General features: G+C 38.6%; 2 protein-coding genes across 2 annotated transcripts; one reads left to right on the top strand and one right to left on the bottom strand.

The window, feature by feature from the left end:
• The first annotated feature begins 1,605 nt into the window (after positions 1-1,605).
• alpk3a (alpha-kinase 3a) lies at positions 1,606-17,403 on the top strand. Its single transcript, XM_041795603.1, has 14 exons — positions 1,606-1,937; positions 2,239-2,518; positions 3,280-3,401; positions 5,431-5,548; positions 5,671-6,919; positions 10,002-12,393; positions 12,700-12,847; positions 13,363-13,490; positions 13,580-13,615; positions 13,699-13,973; positions 14,082-14,170; positions 14,620-14,837; positions 14,932-14,980; positions 15,067-17,403. The coding sequence occupies exons 2-14, from the start codon at positions 2,379-2,381 to the stop codon at positions 15,401-15,403; spliced, it is 5,301 nt and encodes a 1,766-aa protein (XP_041651537.1). The 5' UTR covers positions 1,606-1,937; positions 2,239-2,378; the 3' UTR covers positions 15,404-17,403.
• A 717-nt stretch (positions 17,404-18,120) lies between these two features.
• slc28a1 (solute carrier family 28 member 1) lies at positions 18,121-25,633 on the bottom strand. Its single transcript, XM_041795604.1, has 18 exons — positions 25,614-25,633; positions 25,308-25,387; positions 25,149-25,225; positions 24,707-24,798; positions 24,391-24,580; positions 24,148-24,289; positions 23,791-23,904; positions 22,294-22,368; positions 22,121-22,201; positions 21,918-21,998; positions 21,608-21,733; positions 19,877-20,007; positions 19,617-19,785; positions 19,280-19,477; positions 18,884-18,965; positions 18,687-18,785; positions 18,498-18,603; positions 18,121-18,410 (listed from the first exon to the last, which is right to left on the bottom strand). The coding sequence occupies exons 1-18, from the start codon at positions 25,615-25,617 to the stop codon at positions 18,293-18,295; spliced, it is 1,965 nt and encodes a 654-aa protein (XP_041651538.1). The 5' UTR covers positions 25,618-25,633; the 3' UTR covers positions 18,121-18,292.
• Positions 25,634-27,994: the final 2,361 nt, after the last annotated feature.

Genomic DNA, 27,994 nt, shown 5'->3' with positions numbered 1-27,994 from the left:
GAGTCACTACCGTAGTGAACGTAATATGGAAGGATTGAGAGAGTTTAGAGATTGTATTACTTCTGCTAGTCCCGTAAAAACGATTATGTGGTTTGACTTGAAAGGAAAATCATATTTGTATTTGCAAAATATCCTGGCAGGTGACCCACGCTGAAGTTAAAGTTTTGTGAGATATACTAGTTGAGTCACTTGTAACTGCATTACGGTAATGAGGAATCTGTCCCCTTTGATGCAATACAGGATCCAAACATGGCAGAAGCATTAGGTTTTCTTGTTGTTCTACTAAGAAATAGAAACTGTAGTGATCACAGCAGAACTTATTCTACGTCTGGTGTGGCTTATTTGAAATTATTTACATTGTTATGAAACGTGATAGATGAATTACTAACAGAGAACTGTAACTTTTAATTCATGGCTTTGTTTCTTTATTCTTGTCTTATTGTGCAGAATCAGTCCGGAGATTAAAAAATGCCTAACAAAAAACTTCCTTCATACTGTCTATTTGTGGGAAATATGTAGCATATTTTTAGAGTGTGTCATGGGGCAATGATATGATTTTAACCATCGTAAGATAAGTTGTAACAAAAAAATCTCTTAAAAGTGTAAAATGCTTTTTCAGACAGTAATGAAAGCATTAAAAATATATGTATATTTGTAGGTTTTATTTTAAACATAATATTTATAAGGATGTTTATCAAACTTTGTGTTCAATCACCTGAATACAAAAAATATGATTTTTATCAACTCAGAAGAAGCCTTTATTCATAAATAGGGAGGGTCCCCACCACGCCATCTTGGATTTTGTATTTTGTGTGTTTTTATGGTACCACAGAAGTAACCAAACTAAAAAATACAATTTTTTTTTTGTCTTTGATTGCCACAGTTTCCACTAGAGAAATGTACATCACAATCTAGAAGTGACTATTTCTTGTTGCTGATAATCACAATTGTACACACTGTACCTTTAAGACAGGGGATCTGCAAGTCTTAAACAGTATTAAAAGTTGATCAATTAGTCAAGACAAAATTAAAGCTTTTAAAAAGTATTAAAAAGTCTTAAATGCGTCACCATAAGGTCTTAAATTTTGTGATTGAATTTTAGAATAAAGAGATTGTAGACTTTAACATACCTTAAAATCAGAATGAAAGAGTATTATAAGTGTCCTGAAATAGACAGTTATACCTTATATTATGTCCTTAAAATGTATGCTATTCTGCTTATTAGCTTCAACTGCAGTGCAAAACTTGTTAATCCTGTTGGCACTCCTTGGTTGTGGTGCGGCTTCTTTTAGACGACTTAAGTAAAAAAAAAATGAAGATGTGATTGTCTAAAAATGTATGAAGAGGGGTTTGGAATGTAAATATTAAATTTATTGTCAGGTTTTCTGAGATTAAATTTCTTGTCAAAGTCCAGATTTTATCAGCTGATTCTGTTTTTGTCTAATTGATGTGAAATTTGAGAAGCAAGTGGCTCTCTATGTTTACTATGTGTTGCAATCCAGAGTCAGGGGGGCTGTCCTTTAGCAACTCTTGAGCAAAGCAGAGGACATAGACCATTGGTCGTCATCAGCTACATCATGAACCATAATCCTCAGACCCACTACTGTATCTCGCTAAGATAGGTCTCCGCTGTCTCAACTTGTTAGCAACATTGAATCAATGCTGGGGAAATTTTACAGCATGATCATTAATGAAATGGCAGATATACATGAAAATACACTGGTGTGGAGGGTTTTACTTACATTTGGTTAAATTTTGTCATCTCTTTTGTAAAAGTCTAAAACTGAGTTTTGGAAACTCTGATGTGCTCTTGCACCTATTTGTAGGGCTGCTATAAATAGGCCCCTGCTGGCAACACATGCTTGTCTATGATAGGAGGCTACTGAGATTTTCTCCACAGACTCCTGCTCCAAAGCAGCACTGAAAACATCTCAATGGTAAGTTGGAAAATGTAAGAACTTTGTAGGAGACTGAGAACCATTCAAATAATATTCCTAACACCTACGAGTAAATAACTAATCTTAGGCTAGTGTTTGACCACTAACAGCCCTTCCTCAACTTGATAGCTGACACTATTTATAACCTGCTCCAAAGCAGCTACTTTGCTTGGCTAGAAAAGAATAAGCATTAAGGAACGTCTTTGAGTTTTGTAAAGGTAAAAAACATTGTTATAGTTTTGTTTTTGACTTTCAGTAAGTTTTATTGCCATTCTGAAGTGTTTTCTTTTTTCTTCTACAGGGGCTTTTACTTGGATGACATCATATAAGCTGAGCCCTGACTCCTGAACAAGCTGTGGACACGACCACAGAGTAGTTTTATACTTTGGGTAGCACATTTATCACGGATTTTACCTTTATTGTGAAGTGTTTCGGTGGACAATGACTTCAAGAAGGCCAATGACTCGCTCTTTCTCTGGCAATGGGAGGACAAGCAGCTTCAGTGAAGAGGAGGGCAGCTCTTCCAATGGCCGCTCAGAGAGCCGTAACACTTACCTCTCAAATGTTAGGCCAGAAAACAGGTAGGCAACCTTGTTTACAATCCATTTATAGAGAGCATGTAAATCTTTGATTTCATAAATCTGGTTAAATTTTTCTTCTAAAAGATTCAAATGTAATGACTGTCAAGAAATCATCTGGGTCAGACAAGCTGAGTTAAAGCAATAACAAAATATGATAAACATATATTTGTGACAGTGGGTTCTTTTCACAGAAACACATGTATCACATACATTATGCTAGTATCTTTTCAAATCTACAAATGTAATAAAGTGGTCTTTTTTTCAAAGAAGAGGGCAAATCTTAGATTATCTTATTATCTGGGTTCAATATAAAAAGATCTAATTAATAATTGACATCCCTTCATTTGCCTCTTCTTTGAATAGCTATTCAAGGTATTCTCACTACAGACCAACGAGGTAAACCATACTTTCAAAACATTCCTCCCAACTAACATCTTAACCACGAAAACTGGGTGACCCCAAGAATGAAACCTATACAATTTAACTGCGATGCAAGTGTCCGTTTGTCCAGTGTTGCGTTCAGTTTTAGTGATAGACATCAATGTTAGTGTTGTATTGACGACTCTGTTTTGCCTGACATCTCACAAGTCTCTCGTTTCACTCTTTCACACTCTCGTCACTACCAGATATTCCCATTAACATCCTTTCCTCTTAATGAAGCAAGTCCTTGGAATGTACTGCACAACCATGAAGAGGTCACTGAAATGACACTGTCACTTCAGTATGAAACAACTATCTGATGCGTTTGTGTTTGCTTCCAGGAGCACATTGTGCAGCGTCATGGCTCAGCTGACTGAAGACATACAGCCGTCTTTCGAAACCACCTTGAAATCCAAGGCAGTGTCAGAAAACTGTAATGTGAAGTTCAGCTGTGTGGTGTCAGGTAGGTCTGCCCTCTTTTGCATGCCTCTGTTTGTTTTTTTATGGAGTAAATTAAACATTTAGACTCATTTCTCTTGTAAAGAGACAGGATGTGACTAATCTGAAAACAAAAGGAAAGAGTTCACTGTGCAGATTAACTGCTTTATTCATCTTGAACTGCTCTGTAAACATAACACACCATATATTATTAAAGATTCTCATTCAAGATTTTGTGTTTTAACAGCAGGCAGATTGGATGGGTGGGCCCATCTAACAGCTGCAGCTGTTCCTCTGTGTGGGACATAACAACACTACATGATGCAACAGCATAAACACATTCATGCCAAAGCCTCTGTGCCTATTTTATTTACAAATTCCCAAATCTATTTCTATGAAAGGATTTTTTGTCCAGTCTCTCTCTTTGGATTTAGGCATCAATTGAGAGTCAGGCCGAGTATGAGTGTTGTTTTCATTTTATGAATTAAAAGTAATAAATTAGCTGAATTGATTTAATAATGTGAATTCAACAGCATATTTGGTTGAGGGCCCCTACAGAATTTATAAACAGTTAAAATGCTCAATAAAAGATTTTTCACATGGTGTGGGGCCCCACACAAATAATTGCCTGTGATGAGTTTGATTTTAAATATTTTGTGTTAGAGATTGACAATAAAGGCAAAATCCAAAGCAAGCATAAGCAGCAGTGCTGTTTACAATTATTCATTTAAAAGTTATATTTAAAAAAAGTTAAATTGATGGTTATTGATAGGGACAGGCCTGCCCACAGAATTGGCTGGGCCCTTGAAAAAACCCAGCGAATTAGCCCTCGTGATATACTAATAACTTCTATTACTTCTTCCAAACGTTTTTCAATATTTTTTCCCCTTTAACCAATTTTTGACTCTTTGTAACTGTTTTTTCAACATTTTGCGTCCATTTTTGCCTTTTTTTAAACCCGTTTCTGCAGTTATTATCTAATTTTTGCATCTTTCAACCCATTTTGTCATTTCAACCTATTTTTTGCCACTGTTACCCAATTTTTGACACTTTTTAACAGCTTTTCAACATTTTCCTGCCCATTTTGCCATTCTTAACCCATTTCTGCAGCTATTATCCTATTTTTGACTTTTGAGCCCAATCTGCCTCTCCGTAACCACTTTTTATAAGCCATTTTTTGCCATTTCATTCCATTTTGCCAATTTTTTTTTTTTCCTCTTTTTGAAATTATTATCTACTTTATTCTCTGGCACCCTGGTGTTTGTGCGGATCATGGTTTAGCTATGAGGTCTGACATCACTACCCAAATGTTTTAGTCAATGTGCCCATCCAGATTGTTAACATTAGCAACAAAAAGGTAATTATGCTTTTATATTTTGAACAAGATATATTGTACAACAGCATAAATAAATAGATAAAATTAATTTTTGTAGTTTCGATAAGACTAGTAGTTATTCAAGTCAAATATGAATCATGGTTATCACAGCTTAACTTTATGATGGATCATGATGGACCCCCTTTGGGCTTTGCTCATGGAGGGCCCTTTATCCTGCCTGATGGGCAGCCTTTGATAGGGACACACCTATACCTCTTATTTTATGCCAAGTTCTAACATTTGAGTACTCACTGAGTACCATTACTTAATAATACAGTTACAGGTCTTGAGATTGTTTTGAAAATTAGTTTTAGTCTCATCAGAAACCACTCCTCTTCCCTTGACAACTTAGCAGTGCATAGTTAAGTCTGCTCTACAGTTGTCATGTAGACATTGCCGCAACTTGCCTACCCACTCAAAACAATAAAGGCTAGCATCATACTGTAACTAATTTGGGGTAAAGAATCAACAATTTTTGTAAGTATGAGTATGAGTACTTAGGCCTGGTATCAGCACTGGTGCATCCCTCATTATCTGGCTAATACTACAACACATTTTTTTTGTTATTTTAATGTCTCATTTTTGTGGAATAATGTTTCTAATGATTCATTTTTTTAGCTGTACTTGGAGTTCCTCAATGTTGATAAATCGTTTATCTGTTTGCTTTTCCTGTCTTTAGGTTATCCAGCTCCAGAACTGAAATGGTATAAAGATGACATGGAAATGGACCGGTATTGTGGACTCCCTAAATATGAAATCCGCCGTAATGGAAAAACCCACACTCTCCATATTTTCAAGTATGTAAAACAACATTTAAAGAATCTATTTCATCACTTTAAAGTAAAAGGAAGGAAGCTTTTTTTGTTTTTTCATCTTGTAAAAAATATTAGGCAACCTTACCTACATTTATATTTTTCAGCTGTACATTGGATGATGCAGCCATCTATCAGGTCTCAGCAAGCAATAGCAAAGGTATTGTCTCATGTTCTGGAGTTTTAGAGGTTGGCACCATGAATGAGTACAAGATTCACCAGAGGTTCTTTGCTAAGCTGAAACAGAAAGCAGAGAAGAAGAGAAACGAAATGGAAGTGCAGAATAAGAAGGAAGAGACAGCTATAATTCAACAAGAAAAATTACGTAGCAGCCCAGAACGTCCTCCAAGAAAGCGTCCCATTCCACCATCAGAGGACAGAGCAGAGGTCAAGCAGCCTGAGGCTGTGGAGCTAATGGGAGCTGCTGCTGAAGCTAATGGAGTTAGCTTGGAAGTTAAGGAAACAGTGACGTCCAAAGACACTGACCTTGAGAATGAGACTTCTCCATCTGAGAAAAGCATGGCCAAAAAGAAAATTAAGATTTCAAACGGAGGAGATGTTCCAGTTAGCAACAGCAGCAGCACTAACAGAAGCCATATGATGGGAATTGGAGGTGAAAATTGTTACGATGGAGGAATCAGTTTGGCACAGTTTTTGGCCGAGGCTCTTCAGTCTCAGGCTGCTGAGGAGAAACAGAACTCACCTCGAGAGAGACGAAAAGAGATGGATATACCTGCTGTAGGTGCAAATACAGAGAAAGAGAGAGAGGAACCAGAGAAAGTGCTGGAGGAAGAGCATGAGAAAGAGAAAAAGAGCGAAGAAGAATTAGAAAGAGAGACGTCACATACACACACCAAACATGGCACAGAAGTCAAACATCACAGCAAGGCGCACAAGGATCATGAACACCACAAAATCCCGGCTTCCATCTCCTCGATGTTCCACTCAGTCAAAGACTTTCTCTTTGGGAAGGGTAAAAAAGACTCTCATGATCACAATGAGAACAAGGAGAAAGAGCTTGACCACCTGCCTCCTAAACCAGACACTCCACCATCTTTTCGACTGCAAATTATGCAAAACCAAGAGTGTAAGCCTCTTACAGAGAACACTTTGCCAATGGATATTGATAAACCAAAGGAGCACCTAGAAACAGTATCACGGGAGCCACATGAGCACAAACGTGAAGAAAGTGTTCCACACATTGTGCTGCCTGCAGCTGTAAGCATAGATGAGCCCACAGGACTGAGCGTTGAGGGAGCCGATGATGCTGAGGAGGCCATGGAGGTGTCTGAGGGGCCAGAGATCAGCAGTCCAGTTGCAGAAATATCATTGTCTGGGCTTCAAGTTCTCACTGAGGTACGTACAGTGGTCGTGCAGGGCAGCTGGCTGCCACTTGACGGATATATTTAGACTGCATTTGTGTGACAAGATAGTACAAGAAGAGCTACTTCAGTGCTAAAGCCTGAACTATGTCAACTATGCCCGACACAGTTTAGTCTCTGAGCTGCTGCTGGTGGTAAATGTGGTAATAAGAAGCTTATGACAACTCAGAGTTAGATGTACTGTAGAACACAACCACTTGTTAACCTACAGTATAATACCACTGACTAGTGGGGTGAGTCAGCCTGGCCATGTGAGACTTTGGTTTTAATGCATCAATTTCACTTCACAGGCGTGAAAAAACAAATAAGTGTGGGATTAATGGGAAACTGTAAGAGCCTTGCACCTAATCTATGTGGGGGTGGGGGCTGTTATGCCTCTGCACTGAAAACTGTAAAATAGGCCATGGAATAACTCTGATGTTGACTGTGATGAGTGGGGCAGCAGTGCGTCAGAGATCATGATGAAACCTGAGTGTTAGAGGTGGTTCTCAGGTTACAAACAGGACTCTGTATGACAGACTGCCGTGTGGTCTGGACAAGCAGTAGTAGAGAGACTTCTACGGCAGGCCCCAGCTTGAAAGGAGGGCCTTGTCACATTGGCCGCATTCCTCTCTGCCCCCCCCCCATATCTTAAAATAAACCCCTCCTTTAACTAGCAGAGTGAGAGGAAGGCGGTAGTACTTTTATTATCTCAGTGATAATCTCATAGTGTTGTTTCATGTCTATGAGGGAATTAATGCACAGTCCAGTGAAGGTTCTTATAATGCGAACGTATGCTGTGATGCTCTGGTGTGTAGTTTTTGTTTATTCAGGCATGCATTGACTTACTTCCAGTCAAGATCATAAATTCCTGTAGGAGGGTTTTCATATTGGTGTGTTTTGTGAATGAATTTTGAAGTGAAAAAGCTTAACTTTATTTTAGCATTGCCCCTGCTTTTTGTCCCAAACAAAATAATTACATTTTATATTTAGCTAATTAAATAAATACATATTTCACTCATTGATTATTTCCTAAAAAGAAGAAATATTTGGCAATGTTAACCTAAAAATCAACTGAGTTGATTGTAAAAAGTTACAACATGCACTTTTTAAACATTCTATTCTTAACTTTAAACCAAGGATGAGCAGTTTTGACCAAAAATCCCTTTTATTTTTGATGATGTATATGTGTCAGGAGCTTCAAAAAATCCAAAAACAAAAGGAGGACCCAAATTCAGAACCAAACTTAGTCCATCAAAAAGGTGAAAGTACACAGGAGACAAAGGGATGATTCACCAGGAGCACATCACAGAGACAAACAACAATCTGACAAAGGACAGAACAAAACAAAGAACCTAAATATACAGGGGGTGATTATAAGCAGGGAGACAGGTGTGACAAACGAGACGCAGGTGAAACCGGCGAGGGCAATCAGAGTGGAGGGAAAACACCAGTAAGTAAAACTAGACATGAAACACAGGAGACAAGGATTACAAAATAAAACAGGAAACTCAACAGGATAACAACAAGGAACATGCACACATGGGGGAGCAAACTAACACACAAGATACCAAAGTACCAACTAGAAAATAATCTAAGGAGACAGGAGGATTTAAAAACACAAAACACTACAACTAAGTGGGACAATATGACACAAAAACACACAATTACCTAAATACAAAATGAAACTGGGACATGAAAAAATACACACAGAAACAGGAAAATATGTAAAACTTTGGTTCAGTATATGCAAGTGTATGCAAATATTTTGAATTGATTGCAGTGATGCTGCAAATATAACATGCACAGTGTGCAATGCAAAACGACTCTGGAAAAGGGAAACTGAAGTAACTCTATTTGTATCCACCTGCAGAGCGATTGTATGTCTGTCATGTGGAACTAACACTGTTCCTTCACTGTGGTAGTGGAATAATGCGTGGAGGAAGTCAGACCCTGCATTTGAGCAATGTCGTCTCACGTTTGTGACACTTTGTTACACGTGGAGGTGTAGTGATGACCACAGCTTCTTTTTTAGACTGAATGTGACACCTGTTTCCTTCCAATGAAAGCAGCAACTTCTTTTTTTTTTCTTAGCAGCCACTGTTGACCAAACACATAGTCAAAGTGGCAACACTTCCGCATGAATTTTAATGATTGTGAGTTGCAATAATAGGGACAGAAAGGGGAAAGGCCCTGCAACACTTGAAGAGTTTTGGGCTATATTTATAATTCTCATCTTCATCGAATCAAATATGTCACTTTGTCACACACAAAATAAATTCCTTATATCTAGTCTGACAAAGAACAAGCCTCATGTTCTCCAACATTTTTATTCGTAATTCATAACTAATCAAAGCATTCATAACAGGTTAATATCATGAATGAATACCATGTTTTAACAGAGAGGGTTGTTTTTAATTAATTGCCCTTCCTCTTCATGTAAATGGCACGCTTTTGTCAAACATGGGGATTTCTCTGAACTACTAGAATACACAACTGCCTCAAACTCATTTTAAAATGAATTATTAAGGGAGGTTGACCTAAAAAGATAACCTCTTGTTTGTCAAGGGTGAGGCTTATTCAAACATTTAATAGGAACCATGTAGGAGTAAACACTTGGCTTCAGCTCCCTTGCACGTGACATGAAGTAAAGAAGTTCCTGATATAAGCTGACATCTCATAAAACATGAAGAATGTGTTGATTTACTGTGTTTGCTTCACGTTTTTCTGAATGAATTATTGCCTACGAATCAATAGTATAATACAGCATTTCAATGACAGATTTTCAGCTCTGTTATGGTCATGCTCCTGTTGATTTATGGTGGAAAACATGTCTAAGTCTAAAAGTGTTACCATGTCACACTGTCAAAGGTCACTGAAGTAAGTTCCCTGTAACAAGCTTCTTAAAAATACTTTTAACTCCTCAACGTGACACTGAATGTTTTAGCCGGTTGGTTTCTGCTGCTAAAAAAAAACAGTTTACAGGCACATGACTCAAAATCAATGAAAGGTGTGTGCAAGTTCATTGTGAAATACACAACATAACAACTAAAATGCTTTTGTTGTTTGTCAATCAGGCTGTTCCCTTAATCCAGCAAGAGCCTGTGTCTACTGTGCTCTCACCACTGCCCACTGGCCAGGCAGCAACAGATCACTCTTCAGCCCTTGAAGATAAACCTGTCTCACCAAATATCCAAGCCTCTATTGAAGAAGCATTCTCCCCCACCCTCACAAGCCTGGAAGAAAGCTGGACTCTCCCTCCCAGTGTTATCTTATCATCAGACAGCGTTAGAGAGGCGCCCACTGAAACTGTGCAGGAGGATAAGATGGGTGTCATTGATGTGAGGGAAAGTGAACTCAAGGCAGATGAGGGCCGTCCTTTGAATCAGTTATATGAGGAAGAGAAAGCTGAAATGAAATTAGACCAACAGCCGAGCTCGGATGTGAACAGATCTGAGATTACTGAACTGACTGCTCCTTCTGTGCAAGAGAGAATAGTGCCACTTGAATCTATAACATCAGATCAGGTGCCACCACCACCGCGTTCTGTGGCAGAATACGGTGATAATGTAAAAGAAGATATTGAACAAACTTTACAGAGTCAGGAAATGATTGTAGAATTTCCGCCCAATGAAGCCCCAGAGAGTTTAGAAGAGGGTGACCTAGAAATACAGCAAGCGGGCATGTCTGCACCGGAAGAAGAAAGCAAAGAGGGCCAAGGCATTAGTGCAATACAAAGTACAAACTCAGGTTTAAGCAGCAGTGAAGAAAGTCCTGTTTTTGTGACAGAGGGGTTGTGCAACAGCCTGAAAACACAAGACCAGGTGGCTTTAGAGGAAAACACAGAAGCAAGGCAAGATAGTTTACCATTTGAAGTGGTGGCAGAAAGTAGAGATCAAGAAGAGGAAGCAAAATTTAACCTTCCGGAAGCACAAAGCAATGAAGGCAGTGTGGGAGAAGGCAGTGCTAGTGCACATCTAGATGGCAGTGAGAGGCAGCAGGATTGGCCGTCAGAGAATAATCCACAAATTCAAATATCTACCACTAAAGACACAATAGATATTAAACCAACTGTGTCCTATGAAAAGCCAAGTGAAGAGTTTGTCATCCCAAAAATTGAAGTAATGGAGCCTGAGCACAAAGAGCACACTCTGCCACTTACTATTTTAGCACTGAATAAGCTGGAATCTGAGCCTGTAGCTTTGCAAAAACATGACTCAGCACATGCATCTGATGAAATAGCACAAAACAAAAACATGACTGATTTTCCAAGCTTGCTGCCCATGCAGAAAGGTATGCAGAATGATTATAGCCTCTCACCCACAGAAAAAGTCAAGGAAGTTGTGCAATTAGATGACGAGACTGAAATGTTTGAGCGAGAGCAGCCGCCTGTGATAAGCAGTGAACAGCTCCCTCAGATGGCAGTAGCATCCATTCCTGTTATAAATGTTTTATGCTCTGATGACAAGGAGGATGGTGTGTATGCAAACAGCCATGTTTCAGACACACAGCAGCCTTTTGAAACAGCAGCAGTACCCCTGTTTGTGGTGCCTCCAATATCTGTCACTTGTTATGAAAGTGATTCTGTGCTCACACAACCCACTCAGACGGATCTGACACAAACAGAAACTCCAGCTGGCATGCAAAAGGGAAATGAGAATGATGTTGGCAATGATATGAGCACTAATCCTGAAAAAACTCTGAGTGGAAAATTTATTCTAAAGGAAATGGCAGATAACAGTATAGAAGAGAAAATTCCCTCGTTGCTGTTTGAAGCTCTAATACCAAAGGCTGGGGACAGTAAACCAACAGAAGATGACACTATCCCTGATATTTTAAAAACAAAACCTCTTAAAGAGGCCAAGACAGAAAGTTTTATGTCTTTGGAGGACCTGCAAAAAAACAGATCATCTGTTGAAAGACTCAGCTCGAAACCCCCCACATATCCATCACTGAGCCCAGCCAGCCTGCGTAAATTCATGTCCAAAGCTGCTCCAGACACAGACAGCGTGACTTTAGTGAGTGACCGTCAGAGCGACAAGGCAGACGAAGATCTAAGCGGAGGCTCCACACCAACTTCATCCTTGTCTTGTGAAAGCAGTCCCCGGCTGAAACGCAGAGACAGCCTGTCACTCATTCGCTCCGCAACACCAGAGGAGTTGGCCTCTGGAGCTCGTCGCAAAATATTCATCCCAAAACCAAAAGAAGATGAAGGGGCTGCTGTCGGTTCACTGGATTCGCAGGGAAAGAAAGAGAGCCCCTACATGTCACCCAGCCAGGCTCGCAGAGCAGCATTACTACAAGCTCCCACTGGACAGAATACACCACCGATGGAGAGGCGATCCCCGCTGCTGAGCCGCCGGAAGATTACCCTAGAGGTACCAAAAGTGGTGGAAGAGACTCCCAAGGAGGAGCAAAGCAGCTCCAAACGAGAGGAGAAACCAGAAAAGAAGCTAGACCCATTGAAAGGTAAAATAATCAGCAGTTCTTTTGAGATAATACAATGATATGGAAGCAGGATTTGAGCTATGCCTCCCAGTTTATACAGAAAACCACTTGTTTTTTTAATTCTCATCAGTTTTGACAAATAGCATTCTACAGCTTAACATTTTATTTCATTTTCTAGAGTAGTTTCTATTAAATAAGTTTGTCAAACATACAGTAGGTCTGATAGGTATACCACTTAACAGGAAGTGGAAACATTAGACAGTCTCCTCTCTCCAGTACAGCATATATTTACTTTGGGCTCCACTTCTCTTTCTCACACACCAACAGCTCCACAGGTTATCCGAAAGATCAGGGGAGAGCCGTTCCCAGATGCCTCGGGACATCTGAAGCTGTGGTGCCAGTTCTTCAATGTGCTCAGTGACTCCACCATAAAGTGGTTCAGAGATGAGGAGGAAATACTTGAGGTTAAGAGAAGGTAAATTCCCATTTCTTGTTTAAAGCCTTAACACTATTCTAGCCACCTGAGACATAAACCGTGTTGAAAATGTTGTAGGTATTAACATTCCCTGTCACCTTTTTTGCTGCTGTTGTTTTGAGGCTTTCCAGCACAGCATGACTGATAAAAATGGACAGGTTCCAAATATGAATCAATAATGCTACAAGGACTCAGGGTGCCGACCATGGCCTTCTGTCAATCTCATAAATTCACTGCAGAGACGTCGCACTCATATGACTGTGAACCCCACAGCTGTGACAGAGAGGTGAATCTCTGGCTAGACACAGAAACTGTAACCTGACACAATATTTTTCCCATCTGCAGGGGGCATTAAAGGGCTATATATGTGCTTTGACGGCTGCGTCAGCAAACTGCTCTCACACAGCATGAATGTTGGTGTTACAGTGACACCTTGTGGGTTGTTGATGATTCTGTGAAGTTTGGTAGGACTCTCTGAAGTTAAATATGACTGTTTTTTCTTTTTTATCCTAAAGTGGAGGAGATGAAAGCCAAGTAGCTCTGGCTATTGTTCTTGCATCCAATGGAGACTGTGGGGTTTACGGCTGCTCCATCAAAAATGAATATGGGACTGACAGCACGGACTTCTTACTCAGTGAAGATAGTAAGAAACTTCATTTTCTTTCAGTTTTAAATATCACTGATGCACTTGCAGTTGTGTGTTAATAAGCGTGTCCATGTTGTGTTTTACAGTTCTGTCTGAGATTCTTCTTCGAGATGATTTGGAAGGTAAACTTTGGAAGTTGCTTTGAACTTTTTCTCATTCTCTGTCAGTCAGTACTCATTGAAAACTCTTCTTCATTTTCTTTCAGTTGGAGAGGAGATCGAGATGACGCCGCTGCTGTTCACCAAAGGCCTGGCTGACTCAGGCACCTGGGGTGGCAAGTACTTTGGCCGCATCATGACTGAGGCAGCAAATGTTGGGAATGGCTGCGCTCACAAAGCCAGCAAAGTTAAGGTCATTTATGGCCTGGATCCCATTTTTGAGTCTGGAAGCGCCTGCATCATCAAAGTCCAAAATCCCATCGCGTACGGGACCAAACAGGAGAGCAACCTTGCAGAGAGAAATCTAGAGATTACTAAGCAAGTAAGTGGTGGAGTTAGTGCCAGGAATCATTCCTGAATTACACCCAATAAAGTCTTATTAACAATATCAGAACATCAATCTTTTTTATATCCCTTTTTGTGCTGACAGGAATGCAAAGTCCAAAACATGATTCGAGAATACTGTAAAATATTTTCAGCTGAGGCAAGAGTCCGAGAGAACTTTGGCACCCCACTGGAGTAAGTGCAGTAGCTTTGGTATTAGTTTTCTATTAAAACATGCAGAAAATTTTAGACTATAGCCACCACATACTCAATGTACATCTGTGGATTAACTCATTCATTGAAATTTTAACAACGGAGCTTTCAGGATAAATCAGACAACAGGTTATGATTGAAAACAGATTGGAAGTGTTGGACGCTGCCAGATCTACAATTTAGCTGTAGTTCTACTAGTAGCACTGTTTTTCAGTTGTGAATTATTCTGAATATATTTTATGTATTGTAAATTACAGAGTAAGACCCACAGGGAGGTTTAAGGGTGTAAAAACTGTGTATCTTTTTCTCACACTATTATAATCATGATGGTGTAGAGCCATGCAACCTCTCTCAAAATGAATCAAAAGTTGGTCATAAAACAAAACTAAAAAAAAACTTATCAACCCACTACTTTTATGTGATGCCCACAGAGTGATTCCTCAGTATCTGATGTACCGGCCTGCAAACTCTGTGCCATATGCCACAGTGGAGGCTGATCTAAAGGGTGAATTCATCGAGTACTGTTCAATAGATCCTAAAGGCAAACTAATGACAAGATCCTCTTCTGAGGTGGAGCAGAAATGCTGCACCTTCCAACATTGGATCCATCAATGGACACATGGAAATCTGCTGGTCATCCGACTAGAGGGTAGGACACCCATACTTATTAATAACAAAGCAGTAATTATCTTTCTATGGGACTAATGCCAAATTAAAATTGTGCTATTATCTGTTTTTTTCAGGTGTTGAAACAAAGATTACAAATATCAGAGTTGTGACCAAGTCAAAAGGGTTTGTACATGCACCCCTACATTAATGTTTAATTATTTGTTTCCTCTCAGAATAGCTGGAATAAACTATTTTCCTTTGTGTTTTAGATACCAAGGACTTACAGAGAACGGCTCTCCAGAGATATTCGAACAGTTCCTGACACATCATCAGTGCAACTACTACTGTGGACTGCTTGGCTTGCATCCTCTTAAGGCCATGGATAGTCTGCAGCAGCCAAGCAAGACAAAAGGCTCCAGGAGCCCCCTGCTAAACCGCAAGTTGGGCTCTAGCCCACAGCTTCAGCGGAAAGGAAACAGCCCGCAGATGCTGAGAAAGGCAAATTCTAGCCCAAAGGTAACTAAAAAAGTTCTGCAGACAGAGGACATTAAATCAGGCACGAAACCAGCGCCGGCAGAAACTGCTGATGCTTCTGAAATGAGGTAGAAAAAAAAGTGCCTCTTTTGTTTCAGATTAAATGTTATCACTTTAAATGTTTAAGTGTTACCTGTTTTTCCAATTTCTAAGGCCAGAAAGACTTGAAGAGAAAGATAAAATAGGAAGGTTTGTTGACCTTTCTTGTCATAAAGAATTACTGTGAATTTCTGTCAGCATTGCAGTTTCAGTAAGAGACGTCCATCCTCTTACTGTTGTTAAAAGATTTATGAGGATGTTTGCAGTAGTCTGCATGGGTTTAATGACTTTTTAGCTCATAGACACCAAACAGTAAATTCAGTGTATTTTCTCTCCTAGAAGAATGAAAATCAAACTAATGGTGCCTAAACACACATATATGAAATAGTTTGAAACAAATGCTTCAGAGTCTTATCAGCTCTACAAGTGGACAAATAGCTCCAAGCCGAATTAGTCATCATTGAACTGCACTTCAAACTTTAGAAGTCGCTCTGAAATTTACTTCTGTTTTTAAACTCCTTTTACATGTTTGATCTAAAAAAGAAAGAGCCACAGTCACAGAGGAGACTGGGGTGATGTGTCCATAATGAACACTGCATGTCCATCTGTGATGTACAGTATGTTTGTGGGGCATAATTTTGTTGGGAACTGAATTTATTGTTTCCATTAGAACTGATTATGCAGCATAAATTTTTACTGCACAGTTGAGCTCATGCCGTTCAATCACAGTTCAGCATTTGGTCAAAAATGTTCGTGTGCACCTTGTTTTTGGCATTATTTTGTTGTATTCCTTTTTAATGTCTGTGTTTCTCTTAAAGTTTTCCAGATACATGTCGTTGAATGTCATGTGCAAAGCAATGAGCAGAAAGGGGGCTTACCAGTAAACTCTTTAACTATGCGGTATGCTGAAGCTCATTGACATGCAAATCATGTTTTCCCAGGTACAAGGAAAGCTGCTGAATGAGTGTTTAACAGTTATTTGGACCTGACCTATGGACTGTGGGCTAAAGGCACACTCAGAATTCCAGGAGTCTGATGATCACTCAGTAAGGCTCCTGGTGTGAAATCTGTGAAGTTTTACTTACTCTGAAAATCACACTTTCCTGGAAACCAGGGCTTTTACAAATGTAGAGATGGACAGCTTTAACCAGCCTCATCAATCAGAACAGTTTCTTTGTTTAAATATGGTGCAACGCCAGCTTGAATTTGAACATAGTTTAAAATGGCATGTCTGGCTTTACACAGGAAGTCATAGTTCAGTCCTATGAAGAGTTCTTTACAAATCAATTAAAGCTGACAAGAAATCTGGCCACACTTTAGTTAAGGGTCCACAGATTATCAATGAATTATCATGAATCCTACATGAAAAACATGAATTCATGCATTATGAAATCTCAGGAGTGCACATGTATTAATATCTCATGCCTGACTCTATATATTCATTAACGAAGGTGTTTGAATCATTATGAAACCAAGATTTAATCTTGTTCACGATGTCCTCACAGGTAAACACTGAAAGAAATAAAACAAAAACAGACCAATCTACTCAATTCCTCATATAACTGATGCATAGCTAGGTTTGAACATTTTATAGCTGCTTTACAGATCACTTATCATCCATTTAACAAGGTTTCAAATTCACAAATTGAAATTTCCAAGCAGGGAGTGATGGAAGAAACTGTCTTCCAAACAGTTTGACTCAAAACAATCACACCACAAATGATTTTAAACCATTTTAAAGACAGATCATTGATTTGCTTTATTTAAGGGTCGGATTGGTCCCTTGTCCTTGTCCCTTTATGTACAAAGTTATCTATATATTAATAACTTGAGCCATGATAATTCAAATTTCATTATTCATTAATGAAGAGATACGATTAATACATTAGGACCACTGATATTTCATCATTCTTTCTTTCATGAATTCATGGAAATTAATTAATAATTAGCAGATCCTTCACTAGTGTGACCAGAAATCTTTTTACATTTCTGTTCATTTTCAAAAGTTTCAAAAAAGGCAGCACATCTCGAAACATCAAGTTATGGAGGACAAAACAATAAAATTTTACTAGTTTATTAGGCTTATATCACATCACAACTAGTAAAATGTTATTGTGTTGTCCTCCATAACTTGATGTTTCGAGATGTGCTGCCTTTTTTGAAACTTTTAAATGATTTTTGATCTTAGGCTCAGCACTCCACTGATAGTCTACACTGATGTGAAGTGCAACTTTCCCCTCCAACTATTTCTGTACATTTGTTTTTATATAATGTGTCTTCACTTGATTGGAGATTTCCGTTTCTAACTTCAGCTGCCTCTGCATAAAGCTGTTCACCGTTAATGACAGATGAGTTTAAAATTGTACTCATGCTGGTGTTTAGGTTTGTTGTCATACAAGCAAACTGTTGTATTGTATTTATGTGTAAATACAGTCAAAGGACTAAATATCAGAAATATTTTAAAGAAAAAATGAGAGTGAGTGAGTGAGAGAGAAAATGAATGAGAACGAAGAAAAAGTGTGATTTTCAGCGTGCATTGTCTCTGTTGTGTAAAGTCATGTCTGTTCATTTTTAAAGAAAAATAAATACATGAAATATTTGTGTCCAGGTATAGCACACATTTTATTTCCCACAGGTTTTCAACAACATCATAAAAAATAGAGTCACAGATCCATTTGTTATATTTACATTTATCAAACTGTTGGTGCCTGAGTATTTCCTGAGGTATATACTTCTTAAGGTATGTCCTTTTAATCTTTTACACCTTGAATAAAAGTCAACACCCAAATTATTTCGTAATAAAATACAAGACATTTACATTCATCTTGAAATATACCAGCTTAAAATTTTTACATTAATGGCAACAAATATATACAAACATACGAAATCCTAAATTACAGATAATATTATGTTTTAGCTCCTCTAATAACACACTGCTTCAGAAATACCACAACACTTACAACAGTTGGAGAAAAACAAAGTGACATTTGCTACATTGGTCCAAGAGCCTTCAAATGAGATGGTCCCATTGTTTACAGTGCTGCAAAAGAATTTATTCAATAATCAGTGTGTATGTTAACAAAGAGAGCTACTCCTAAACTAAAACAATAAAAGAAAAAATGCTTACCTGTCAAAAAGGTCTAGGCAGCAAGTTTTTATATTTACGTCTGAGACATTAAAAGCAGCTGTCTGAAACAGCCCAACACAGTCGAATGGAGGAACAAAGAGGAGTCCTAAGGTTTAAAGTGACAGAGAAAACTAGTTACACTGCTGTAAAAAAACAAGTTAAATGCGAGTAAAATTCAAGAGCACTGACCTGCAATGCAAGCATTTACAAGAGATACACAAGTCCCAGTGATCATAGCTCTCAACACCAGAGATGAGATGTCGCCTCTTCTGGACGGGCATATAGAGGCTTTGAGAAAAGAAAATACTTTGTTTAAAAAAACATCATTGTGAGAGGGGGGTATATTTTTTCATAAGGCACAATAAAAAAAAAAACAAAATGCTCACATAGGCCTCCAATCACAATCCCCAGTGAGCTGAGGTTGGCAAAACCACAAAGAGCATAAGTGGTGATTATTTCTGATCGGACCTGAAACATGATGAACAAAATTGTGTTTGTAACGCTCTTATATCCATTATAAGGGTGTCCTTTTCTCCTGTGCTGATTTTATCCTGTACAACTACTTCATCTACCAAAAAAATGATCATCTTTTTCTTTTAACACTCAAACGTATAACATCAGCAGGGTGAAGAACCATATAGAAATTGTCTTTCTGCTGATGATCTCGTTTGCTTTTTTTAGTCATATAAAGGCATCAGTTTTATTTTAAGGTAGTTTAATAACAAGCTAACACTGAGCACAGGAGCTTTAAATACTATATTCCTTTTCAAATTATCACTTACATTTATCCATTGTTTTACACCATCAATAAATTCTTCACTTCCACTGAGTCTGCTGGCCTTCAGTTCAGATAATTTCTCATACGCCACAAACTCATTGAGGAAGAGTTTCGTGCCAATCAGTTCAGCAACAATGAAAGTGTCCTCATATGGTATTCCCATCATAAAGGCCACAGGCATGAAGATGTAAGAGCAGATCAGCTGTCAACACAGAACAGTATTATTTTTAGCTCTTCTTTAACCACATTTTACCACCTGCTTATTTTTTAAATAATACTTTTAGATATTGCATTTTTCAATATGAATATGATCAAATTTTCCATCTTCTGCAAAAACATACCTGAAATGTGATTTGAGGGTATCCCACCATACCTCCGAGCCAGCTGAGTGCTTGATTTATGAATCCAAGGATGGCAAGGAAGGCGATCAAATTTGCCGCAATGTTAGCAACAAGACCTACTGAAGCAGATGCTCCACTGCTAGCAGCCTCCAAAACATTCTGCTCATCTCTAAGAGTGTTAAAGAAAAAAAAGAGATTTTAGACAAACAAGCTTAATGAATAAAGGGGAGGGGGCAAGTACAATTGATGGATACACATACCCACAATCCACTTTGATGTTTTTCTCTGACTTGAAGGGACTCTCTTCTGTCTCTGGGTAAGACAGTTTGGAGATGGCTAAGGCGCAGGGAGCAGCCATAACAGAAGCGGATATCAAGGAAGAGGCATCAATCTGCAAAATAAGAATACATTTTATATCATTAAGCACGGTAGAATTTAGTTAAAGCCCAAACAAAGTTATTGATAGCAGAAATTGTTTATTTATTTACTTACACTACATCAGCTTTTCTGATTGCCATAAACAGCAGAATGCAACTTTAACCTCTCATCATAGACAGGCTGTTATTCAGCTCGCCTTGTTCAACATCTGAATTCCAGTTAAATGAATAATTTCTAAGCATACGGTAGAGATAGCCGTATTTTCCTTTATTTGCTACTAAACTTTGTCAGCATTTTCTTGTCTTTCGTTGAAGAGAGAAGTGTTTCTAGTGAGGTACATCTCTAGGTCTCATTCTTTTTTGAAAATGCATTCTGGGAAATCAATGTATCCTTTAAATCACTGGTTTATACGTCTCTGATTCCAGCTGATTCCCTAATATTAATGGTTCTCACACCAAGACTAGTTTATTACAACCTATATTTGATCTACATAAACAGAGCTCTCGGGTTTTATTAGGTATGTCAATTCAACTATGTAGTTATACACGCTATTTTCAATCCAACTTAATTAAAAATGTACATTTAAAATGCCAATAAATCATACCATTTATGCAAAACAAAGCTAAAAAGAAATCCTTTAGAGCCAATTTCATTTTTTAAATCAATTTGTTGTCAGTTTCTTCATAGCTGTGAAACCAGCACGCTGAATATCAATTATTTTCACTTCTGCCTCCTTAAAAAGAGCATAAAAAGTTCAGCAGAGATAAGGAATCACAAACTTTTTATACACTCAGAACACGTCATCATTACGTGAAGTAAAATCACACCATTCTAACCATTACGTCTCCTCCTGACTCCTCCCAACACATGCACCTTCCCGGTACTGGCCCCCCTCTTGGGACCTTGGCCTTTGCGTCTCACAAGAAACATTCAGGGCTTTAGCCCCATCATCCACCCCTGCTTTTATGCATGTAGACATGGCGAAGATGATGTGCTGAAGATCAAACTGAGCATCAGAATTTGTAAGAGAATTGATTTAAGTGATTTTGATCTCCAAGGTTTACAGACAATGGTCTAAAAAGAAAAAAATATCCATTGACCAACAGTTTTCTTTACCAAAATGCCTTGTTTATGGATGAAGGTAGAAGGGCCAGACTGGTTCAAGCTCATAGAAGGTTTTGACACATTATAACCCAGATGTGTGGAGGAGCGTCTCTGAATGCAGAGCACATCACACCATGAAGATCTACTTCATGGGAATACAGCAGCACAGTAACACTGAACGCTGTTTCTCTTAGCTAACAACAGGAAACTGAGCCTCACACAGACTCAGTAAAACTGGGCCAAAGAAATGTGGAAAAACATATCGTGTGATGAGTCTTGTTTGTCTGCAGTATTTTGCATGTTCAAACAAGTCTTCACCTGTCCTCCACATTCTGATGCTTGGTCTTAGCTTCAGCAGATCATCCTTACCATGTCTTGCTGCCATGTGATTGGCTCATTAGATATTTGAGTTAATGAACAGATATTCCAAATAAAGTGGCTGTTGAGTATATTGTCATAGTATTGTGTGTACAGATGTATGATCAGGTGTAGTTGTAGTTTTGTCTCACCCCAAATGAGATAAATGCCCCCATGACACTGCCTGCAATTGTAGCAAATCCACCGACCAAAACAGCATGGATCTCAGATTTGGTCATGTCCTTCAGATATGGGCGGATCAACAGTGGAGCCTCAGTCTAGCACAAAGTCATGGAGAAAAATAAAATATGCAGAATGAATGATTTTTAAAAACAGTTCTAATGTTTTTTTGTGCCATAAAAGTCATGTACAGCAATTCAAGCTCATGACATTCCACACCGAATGTATTTTGACTGGTATTAATTATAGATTTGCAAAGACGCGAAGCCTTGCCCAGAGTACCTGCCCAACAAATATATTCCCTGCAACGCTCAAGGTCTCTGTAGGAGAGGTTCCCATCGTTATCTGCATAACCCATGAGATCTGAGTGGACAAAAACACATGGCACCTGGTCATAAAGTATCACTGCAGATGTAAGCAAAATACAAGCAGACCTACAGAAACCTATATGATGTTTTGTAATATAAATTTTAACCCTTTTATACCTTCAGAATGAGCCACTGCATGACCCCCAAGAAGTAAAGAACAGACATCACAGAGCTGAAGAAGATTACGATGGGCAAAGCCTGAAAAAAGAGTCAAAGGTAAGAATACATTCAGCAGCTTATTCTTTTGGTTGCTACAGATAGCATACATTATCAATCACCGATCAACTTACTTGAAAGGCAAAAATATCATCAATTAGATCCCCAAAGACAAATGATGAGCCCTCTTTGGTATAATCAAGGAATGTCTGTTGGTATAAAACAAAGAGAAAACATAGTTTTATTAGATCACATGTTTTCTTTCCTCAATTAACTTGTTTATGATGGCTTAGACACAGCTACTTATTGATACTGATTTTACAACAGGAAGTCATCACTCTAAATCTGCTGCTTAGAAGAGACAGGAGGCTAAACCACACATTCAAACTCAACCTTTGTATGACCCAGCAATAGGCTGAACTGCCTGATAAACAGCTCTAAAGATAAGCACTTATGATCCGCTTGGTTTAACAGTGTTGTACCCTGGTGGATAAGGAACTCTGCATGTCACGTAAAGTAAGTCTAAGCATCAGAATCTCAATGAATGAGTCCTCATGGATGGATCAGCATGATAAAGACCATATACATTTAGATCAGGAGCCAGATTCTGGATTTAGGTCTAACCTGAGTGCCTAACAGGGTAAACATTTAACTATAATCTATCAACCTCATTTTTATCAATATTAAATATACCAAAAACAGCACTGATGATAAATCATTTGGAAATTCAAAAAAGTAAAAAAGATAAGTTTGAAGGCAATCTGAGATAAAAATTCCAACTTATTAGTTCAAAAAATCAGACCACAATATTAAGAATAGAAAAATAATGTATTTCATAAATATATGAAGAGAAAGTTTAAATCATAGGTTTGGAAGGTCAAAATATGAGATCAAATTTGAAATCATGAGTTTAAAAGTCAAAATATGTCTTAAAATTTTAAATTGTGAGTCTGATAGGTCAAAATATGGGATTAAAAAGCCAAAATTAGGAGTTGAAAATGTTAAAATCTGAGCTAGAATTCAAAATGACATCTTAAAAAGTTTTTACAAATGACTTCAATTTAAAATTGGGAGTCAAATTGGGATATAAGAAAGTAAAAATTATCAATCTAAAATGACAACATTTGAAACCATGAGTTTCAAAGTCAAAATATGGGGTACGACACTGTTTAGAATCAGCTTAGCACACGAACTAAATATGTGTTATGATTAATATCACCATATGGCATGTTGATTGAATAGAGGCATTAAATGTGCCAAAAAGTTGAGCTTTAATGACAAAAAAAGTTTTTGCCCTGTACTGTTTGACATTTCACAGACAATTTGTTAAATCAGACAATTCAGGCCTGATCTGGTGTATTGAGAAATCTCAATACTTAAAAAGTCTTAAACTAGATTTTTAAAAGCACGTACGAACCCTGATGATGTTATGGCAATTGAAGAGTATATGCTGCTGAGATTCCTAATAAAATATATTTAAATAGCTGTTAAAGTTACCTATAGTTCAATAAAGTGAGGCTACACATGCCTAATCATCTTCTGATTAATCATTTAAGATTATTTCTTTTAAAAACAGGAAAATATCATTATCTAAACATCTTTTATGTATATTGCATAAGGAAAACATCCACCTTCACTTGATTTCCCAGCCATTCGAATGCTATGAGTCCAGGTTGTGTTCTTATCACAAAAAGGCCAATGCAGAACTGTAACCCAAGACCCCAAAGCACAGGTCTCCATGATACCTGAGAAATATTTAAAAACACAAGGAAGTATTAGATCATGGGCGTATCAGGGAGTCTCTATGAAGCTTCTTGTTGTTACAAGGAAGCGAATTTGCTAAACCCTTTAAATGATAGGTGCACAAGGCCACATGATATCTTAGCACAGCATGCCTTAGATAAGTGAAGAGATAACGCCTAAGTGTGTTACACAACAGTTGTCAGAGTTATAACTCTTCCTTTATAAGAGTCAGTGTAAAAACTCACCGCTCTCCTGTTTGCAGACAACAGGAATATAAGCAGGATGAACATGAGCACACCTCCAAATGAGACAAGCTGCTCTGGACGTTTGCTTGTGTCTAAGACCAGCCATGCCACAAGCAGAGCCACGATCGCCACAATGAAAATCCTGTGAACAAAATAAAACACACCTTCACTTGTAAAAAAAGAAAAAAAAAAATCCAATATGTGGGCGTCATCACACTGTAAAAAACAAGCTTACTCACTCACCATTTTAGCCATTTTAAGTTAGATTTGAAGCATCTGACTACAGGTCTGAAACACCGGCTGATGCTTTCTCCTTTGTATGTCTTTATAAGATCATAGGACTTGGAAACAACAGCCAAAGAGGTTAGGACTACAAGAGCTATAGCCCTTTGGAAATTCAGAACACAGGCTGCAATGAAGTACGCCACATAACCTATGGGAGACAAAAGACTGCTCAGTTAAAAAAATTGTCTGACACTTTTACACATAAGAGAAGACAATTGAGTAAACTTATACAAAGTGTAGATTTCAAGCACTACTAAGCAGAGTTTAAAATTACCTGCTCCAAGTATTCCCAGCACAACATATTTGAAGGTTTTTGAGTGAGCCTTGACGTAATCCTCTGTGGCAGTAATAGGCTTTGCAACTTTGCTAGACCAGGAAAAATAAACAGAAAGGTCAAAATGTGGGAAAATGTGGTTCGGTTTACAATATATGTGAATCACCAACACTGTCTCTCATATTATTGTTGAGCAGACATTTTAACCACATGTGCCTAAGTGAACAGTTGTATGAAAACCATAGCACTTCAACATATTAAAGTTTACAAAAACACACAAAACAGCAGGGATTGTCTGATCTGTGTCCGGTATGTTAATCAATCACATACTGTACATTGATATGCAGGATGAATATTGCTTTCCAGAGATTTCTTTTCTTTTCTCGTGCATACCCAGAAGATTTAAACCCACAACAAAATTCAGTCACATGAGCAAACACACCTTAAATATGATCCCAATCCCTTTTTAGTTTTATGAGTCTTGGTTTTGACACTGTTAGTATCTGAAATGTTGTCCTCCTAAGAAAATAAAGGCATTTTGTTATTTTGGAAAAAGAGACAAGCTGAGTGACTTCCTGTAAAAATTAAATGTGATACATACCTCTATTTCAAATCCTGGGTTGTCCACACCATTTCCATGTGTGCTGGATACACTTTTGAGCTGGACGCCGTTGGGTTCCGCTGAAAAAGACAACTTTTGTTTTACTTCTGTGTGCAGCAGCCTTTGGGAAAGCTGCTTCAACTTTAACAAGCAGAAATGCCAAACAAGCAACAAGCTGTGTACTCTCTGAATATGTCCACAGAGTCCACGTGGCTTATCTTCTCAAAGACGGTGCACAAAAATACCAGTTCACAAGTACAAAAACAAACAGCTTAAATGAAAGAAAAAGCAGAGCTAATGGCTTACTCATTGTGCGTCCTCCTACGCCAGACTGTCAAATGTTGTGCTGTAAAATACTCAGCAGGAAAAAATACTCTGCCCTCTTATCATTAATTAACAGACACCTTACGTAGGCCACTGCTCTGATTTGTCTCAGGAGGAACAAGATGTAGGCACAAGTGTGATAATGCAGCAATGATAGCATGGGGCAATGTGTCATTGGACATGATTATAGTTAGTTACGGCTGACTATGAACATGATAAGCTGATAGGTGATAATAGAGTACAAACGCTAGATTAATCATAAAGGAGTTTCTCTGTGGAAGGCCACACCCATAATTCATATAGTCATAGTTATGATTGGCGCTCTCATTTCTAAGCAAGAGTTCCAAAGACCTGTGTAGAGGAATCATAAGCTGTTTCTCAAAGCCAAGGAAGGATCCTAGACTTTGAAAAACAGCTATAGACTGTATAAAGACTGGACAGCACAAGAGCTCTTGAAATCAAAGCCAAAGCATTCAGAGCTCCTCCTGCTGGTTGGCTGCGGTATTGTTCATTAAACTCTGAGTAAACATATGAGACGTGCAATTGTTTTCAATTTAAAAACACATTCTACGGAAGGGATGTTACCTTTTGCAGATCAACGTCCACATTCCTGTACTGAATATCGTCACTCACTGCTAAGTTATATTGCCTGACACAGCCTCTGGACAACTTAATCCCCATTTTCTCTAGGCTGCATTACTGCCACAAGATGCTATCTGTGCTAACAGTTGGCAGTTGTTTATATCTGATTTAAGAGCATTGTGGCAGCAAGGCAGTGGTCATTATAAACAGCTATGTTTACTTCTAGTGGAGGGCAGCTGAGATACAGTTTAGACCAAGCTTCTAGCTTCAAGGTGAGGATGATGAAATACAAGAGAGCAGGGACAGAGATCAAGATGAATGATGGAGGAGAAGAAAGCAGGGATAAGGAGGAAGAGGAGGAGGATGGAGGGGAATAAAGCAGGGACGGGGAGTAAGAAGAGGATGATGGAGGGGAAGAAAGCAGGAATAGAAAACAAGTTGAGGATGATGTAAACAGCACGGACAGCCAGCAAGAAGAGGAGGAATGGGGAGAAGTAAGCAGGAACAGAGATCAAGATGAATGATGAATGAGACAAAAGCAGTAACAGAATGCAAGATGAACAGGATTTAGAAGAAAGCAGGGACAGAGAGAAAGATGATGAGGATGGAGGGAAAAAAGTAGGGATAGCAAGAATAGCAAGCAAGATGAGAATGATGGAGAAGAAAAAGCAGGGGCATAGAGTACACTGAATGATGGAGGAGAAGAAAGCAGGGATAGCAAGCAAGATGAGGATGATGTAGGAGAAGAAAGCAAGAATGGCAAGTAAGATAAGGATGATGGAGAAGAAAGCAGGGATAGCCATCAAGATTGGGAGGATGGAGGAGATGAAAACAGGGGCAGATAATCGGCTCAGATACTTGAGGATGGTTGTACTGTCTGTCCAAAATGTTGATCTTTGCACAGGTAGCTGCAATTCTTTCTGGAGCATCCTGTCAACTCGCACAGCAAGAACAGCAGCTGTGAGTTCCATCCTGGGAATGGTAGTTTGTTTTAATGGTGCAACTCTGGCCTTTCCAAAGATGAATGCAACATGCAGCTTGTTGTCACTGTTCTTCAACCGGAGAAAGGACACAGTACCATAACCCTCTTGACTAGCGTCAGAGAAATGGCGCAACTCTGCACTGATCAACTTTCCAAAGTCCTTTGGTTTAAAGCAACGATCCACTTTGAACTCTCCAATCTTTTCAAAACCTTGTTGCCATGCAGACCACCTCTGAGAAAAAAGCTGTGGAACTTTTTAATTCCATCCATAATTTCTCTTGCACAGTTCCTGTAACAACAATGTTGCCAACCGTGTGAAAGGGGAAAGAAACCCAAGAGGGTCGTACAGGGAACTGACAACTGACACCTTAAATGATAAGAAATCCACACTTTTGTGTTGTTTTTCCACAGGTGTTTAGTGATTGTTTTTTTTTTTTTTTTGAGGAGAAATCCAGTTAATATCCATCTGAAATAAAGAAGCGTTTGGATGTTTGAATTTTTCCAAAGATGGTAAAAAGCAGAGCAAGCGACGTGGACGGCCCTATGTCTACAACACCGAAGTGCACGACGTAGCCGAGCTCAGGCCTCAATCCAGCAAACTTGCGGTTCTAACGCCACTACCCTATCCACTCGGCCAACGCTCTGGCTGAATGTTCCCTTAAAAAAAAACAGTAATTTATGCTCATCACCCCAGCGCAGTTTCAAATTCTGAAGCGTGCTGCTGTGGTCACCCATCCTTGCGGTATGAAGCCGTCAGATAAGTCATCTTTAATGGTTGGATTGATATTAACAGTGACTG

This window comes from Cheilinus undulatus, linkage group 9 (genome assembly GCF_018320785.1).
Source record: "Cheilinus undulatus linkage group 9, ASM1832078v1, whole genome shotgun sequence".
NCBI classification, from domain to species: domain Eukaryota; kingdom Metazoa; phylum Chordata; class Actinopteri; order Labriformes; family Labridae; genus Cheilinus; species Cheilinus undulatus.
The sequence above is the reverse complement of the archived record's forward strand: the minus strand, read 5'-3'. Positions and strand labels throughout refer to the sequence as shown.

Bases quoted from the DNA above. Each gene is read 5' to 3' on its own strand.
- alpk3a (XM_041795603.1), top strand. From the start codon at position 2,379: ATGACTTCAAGAAGGCCAATGACTCGCTCTTTCTCTGGCAATGGGAGG. The intron at 3,402-5,430 runs GTAGGTCTGCCC...TCCTGTCTTTAG, and splicing joins GTTCAGCTGTGTGGTGTCAG to GTTATCCAGCTCCAGAACTG. The intron at 13,616-13,698 runs GTAAACTTTGGA...ATTTTCTTTCAG, and splicing joins TCTTCGAGATGATTTGGAAG to TTGGAGAGGAGATCGAGATG.
- slc28a1 (XM_041795604.1), bottom strand. The intron at 23,905-24,147 runs GTGAGTTTTTAC...AATATTTCTCAG, and splicing joins TGTCTGCAAACAGGAGAGCG to GTATCATGGAGACCTGTGCT. The intron at 20,008-21,607 runs GTGAGACAAAAC...CTTATTTTGCAG, and splicing joins GGGCATTTATCTCATTTGGG to ATTGATGCCTCTTCCTTGAT.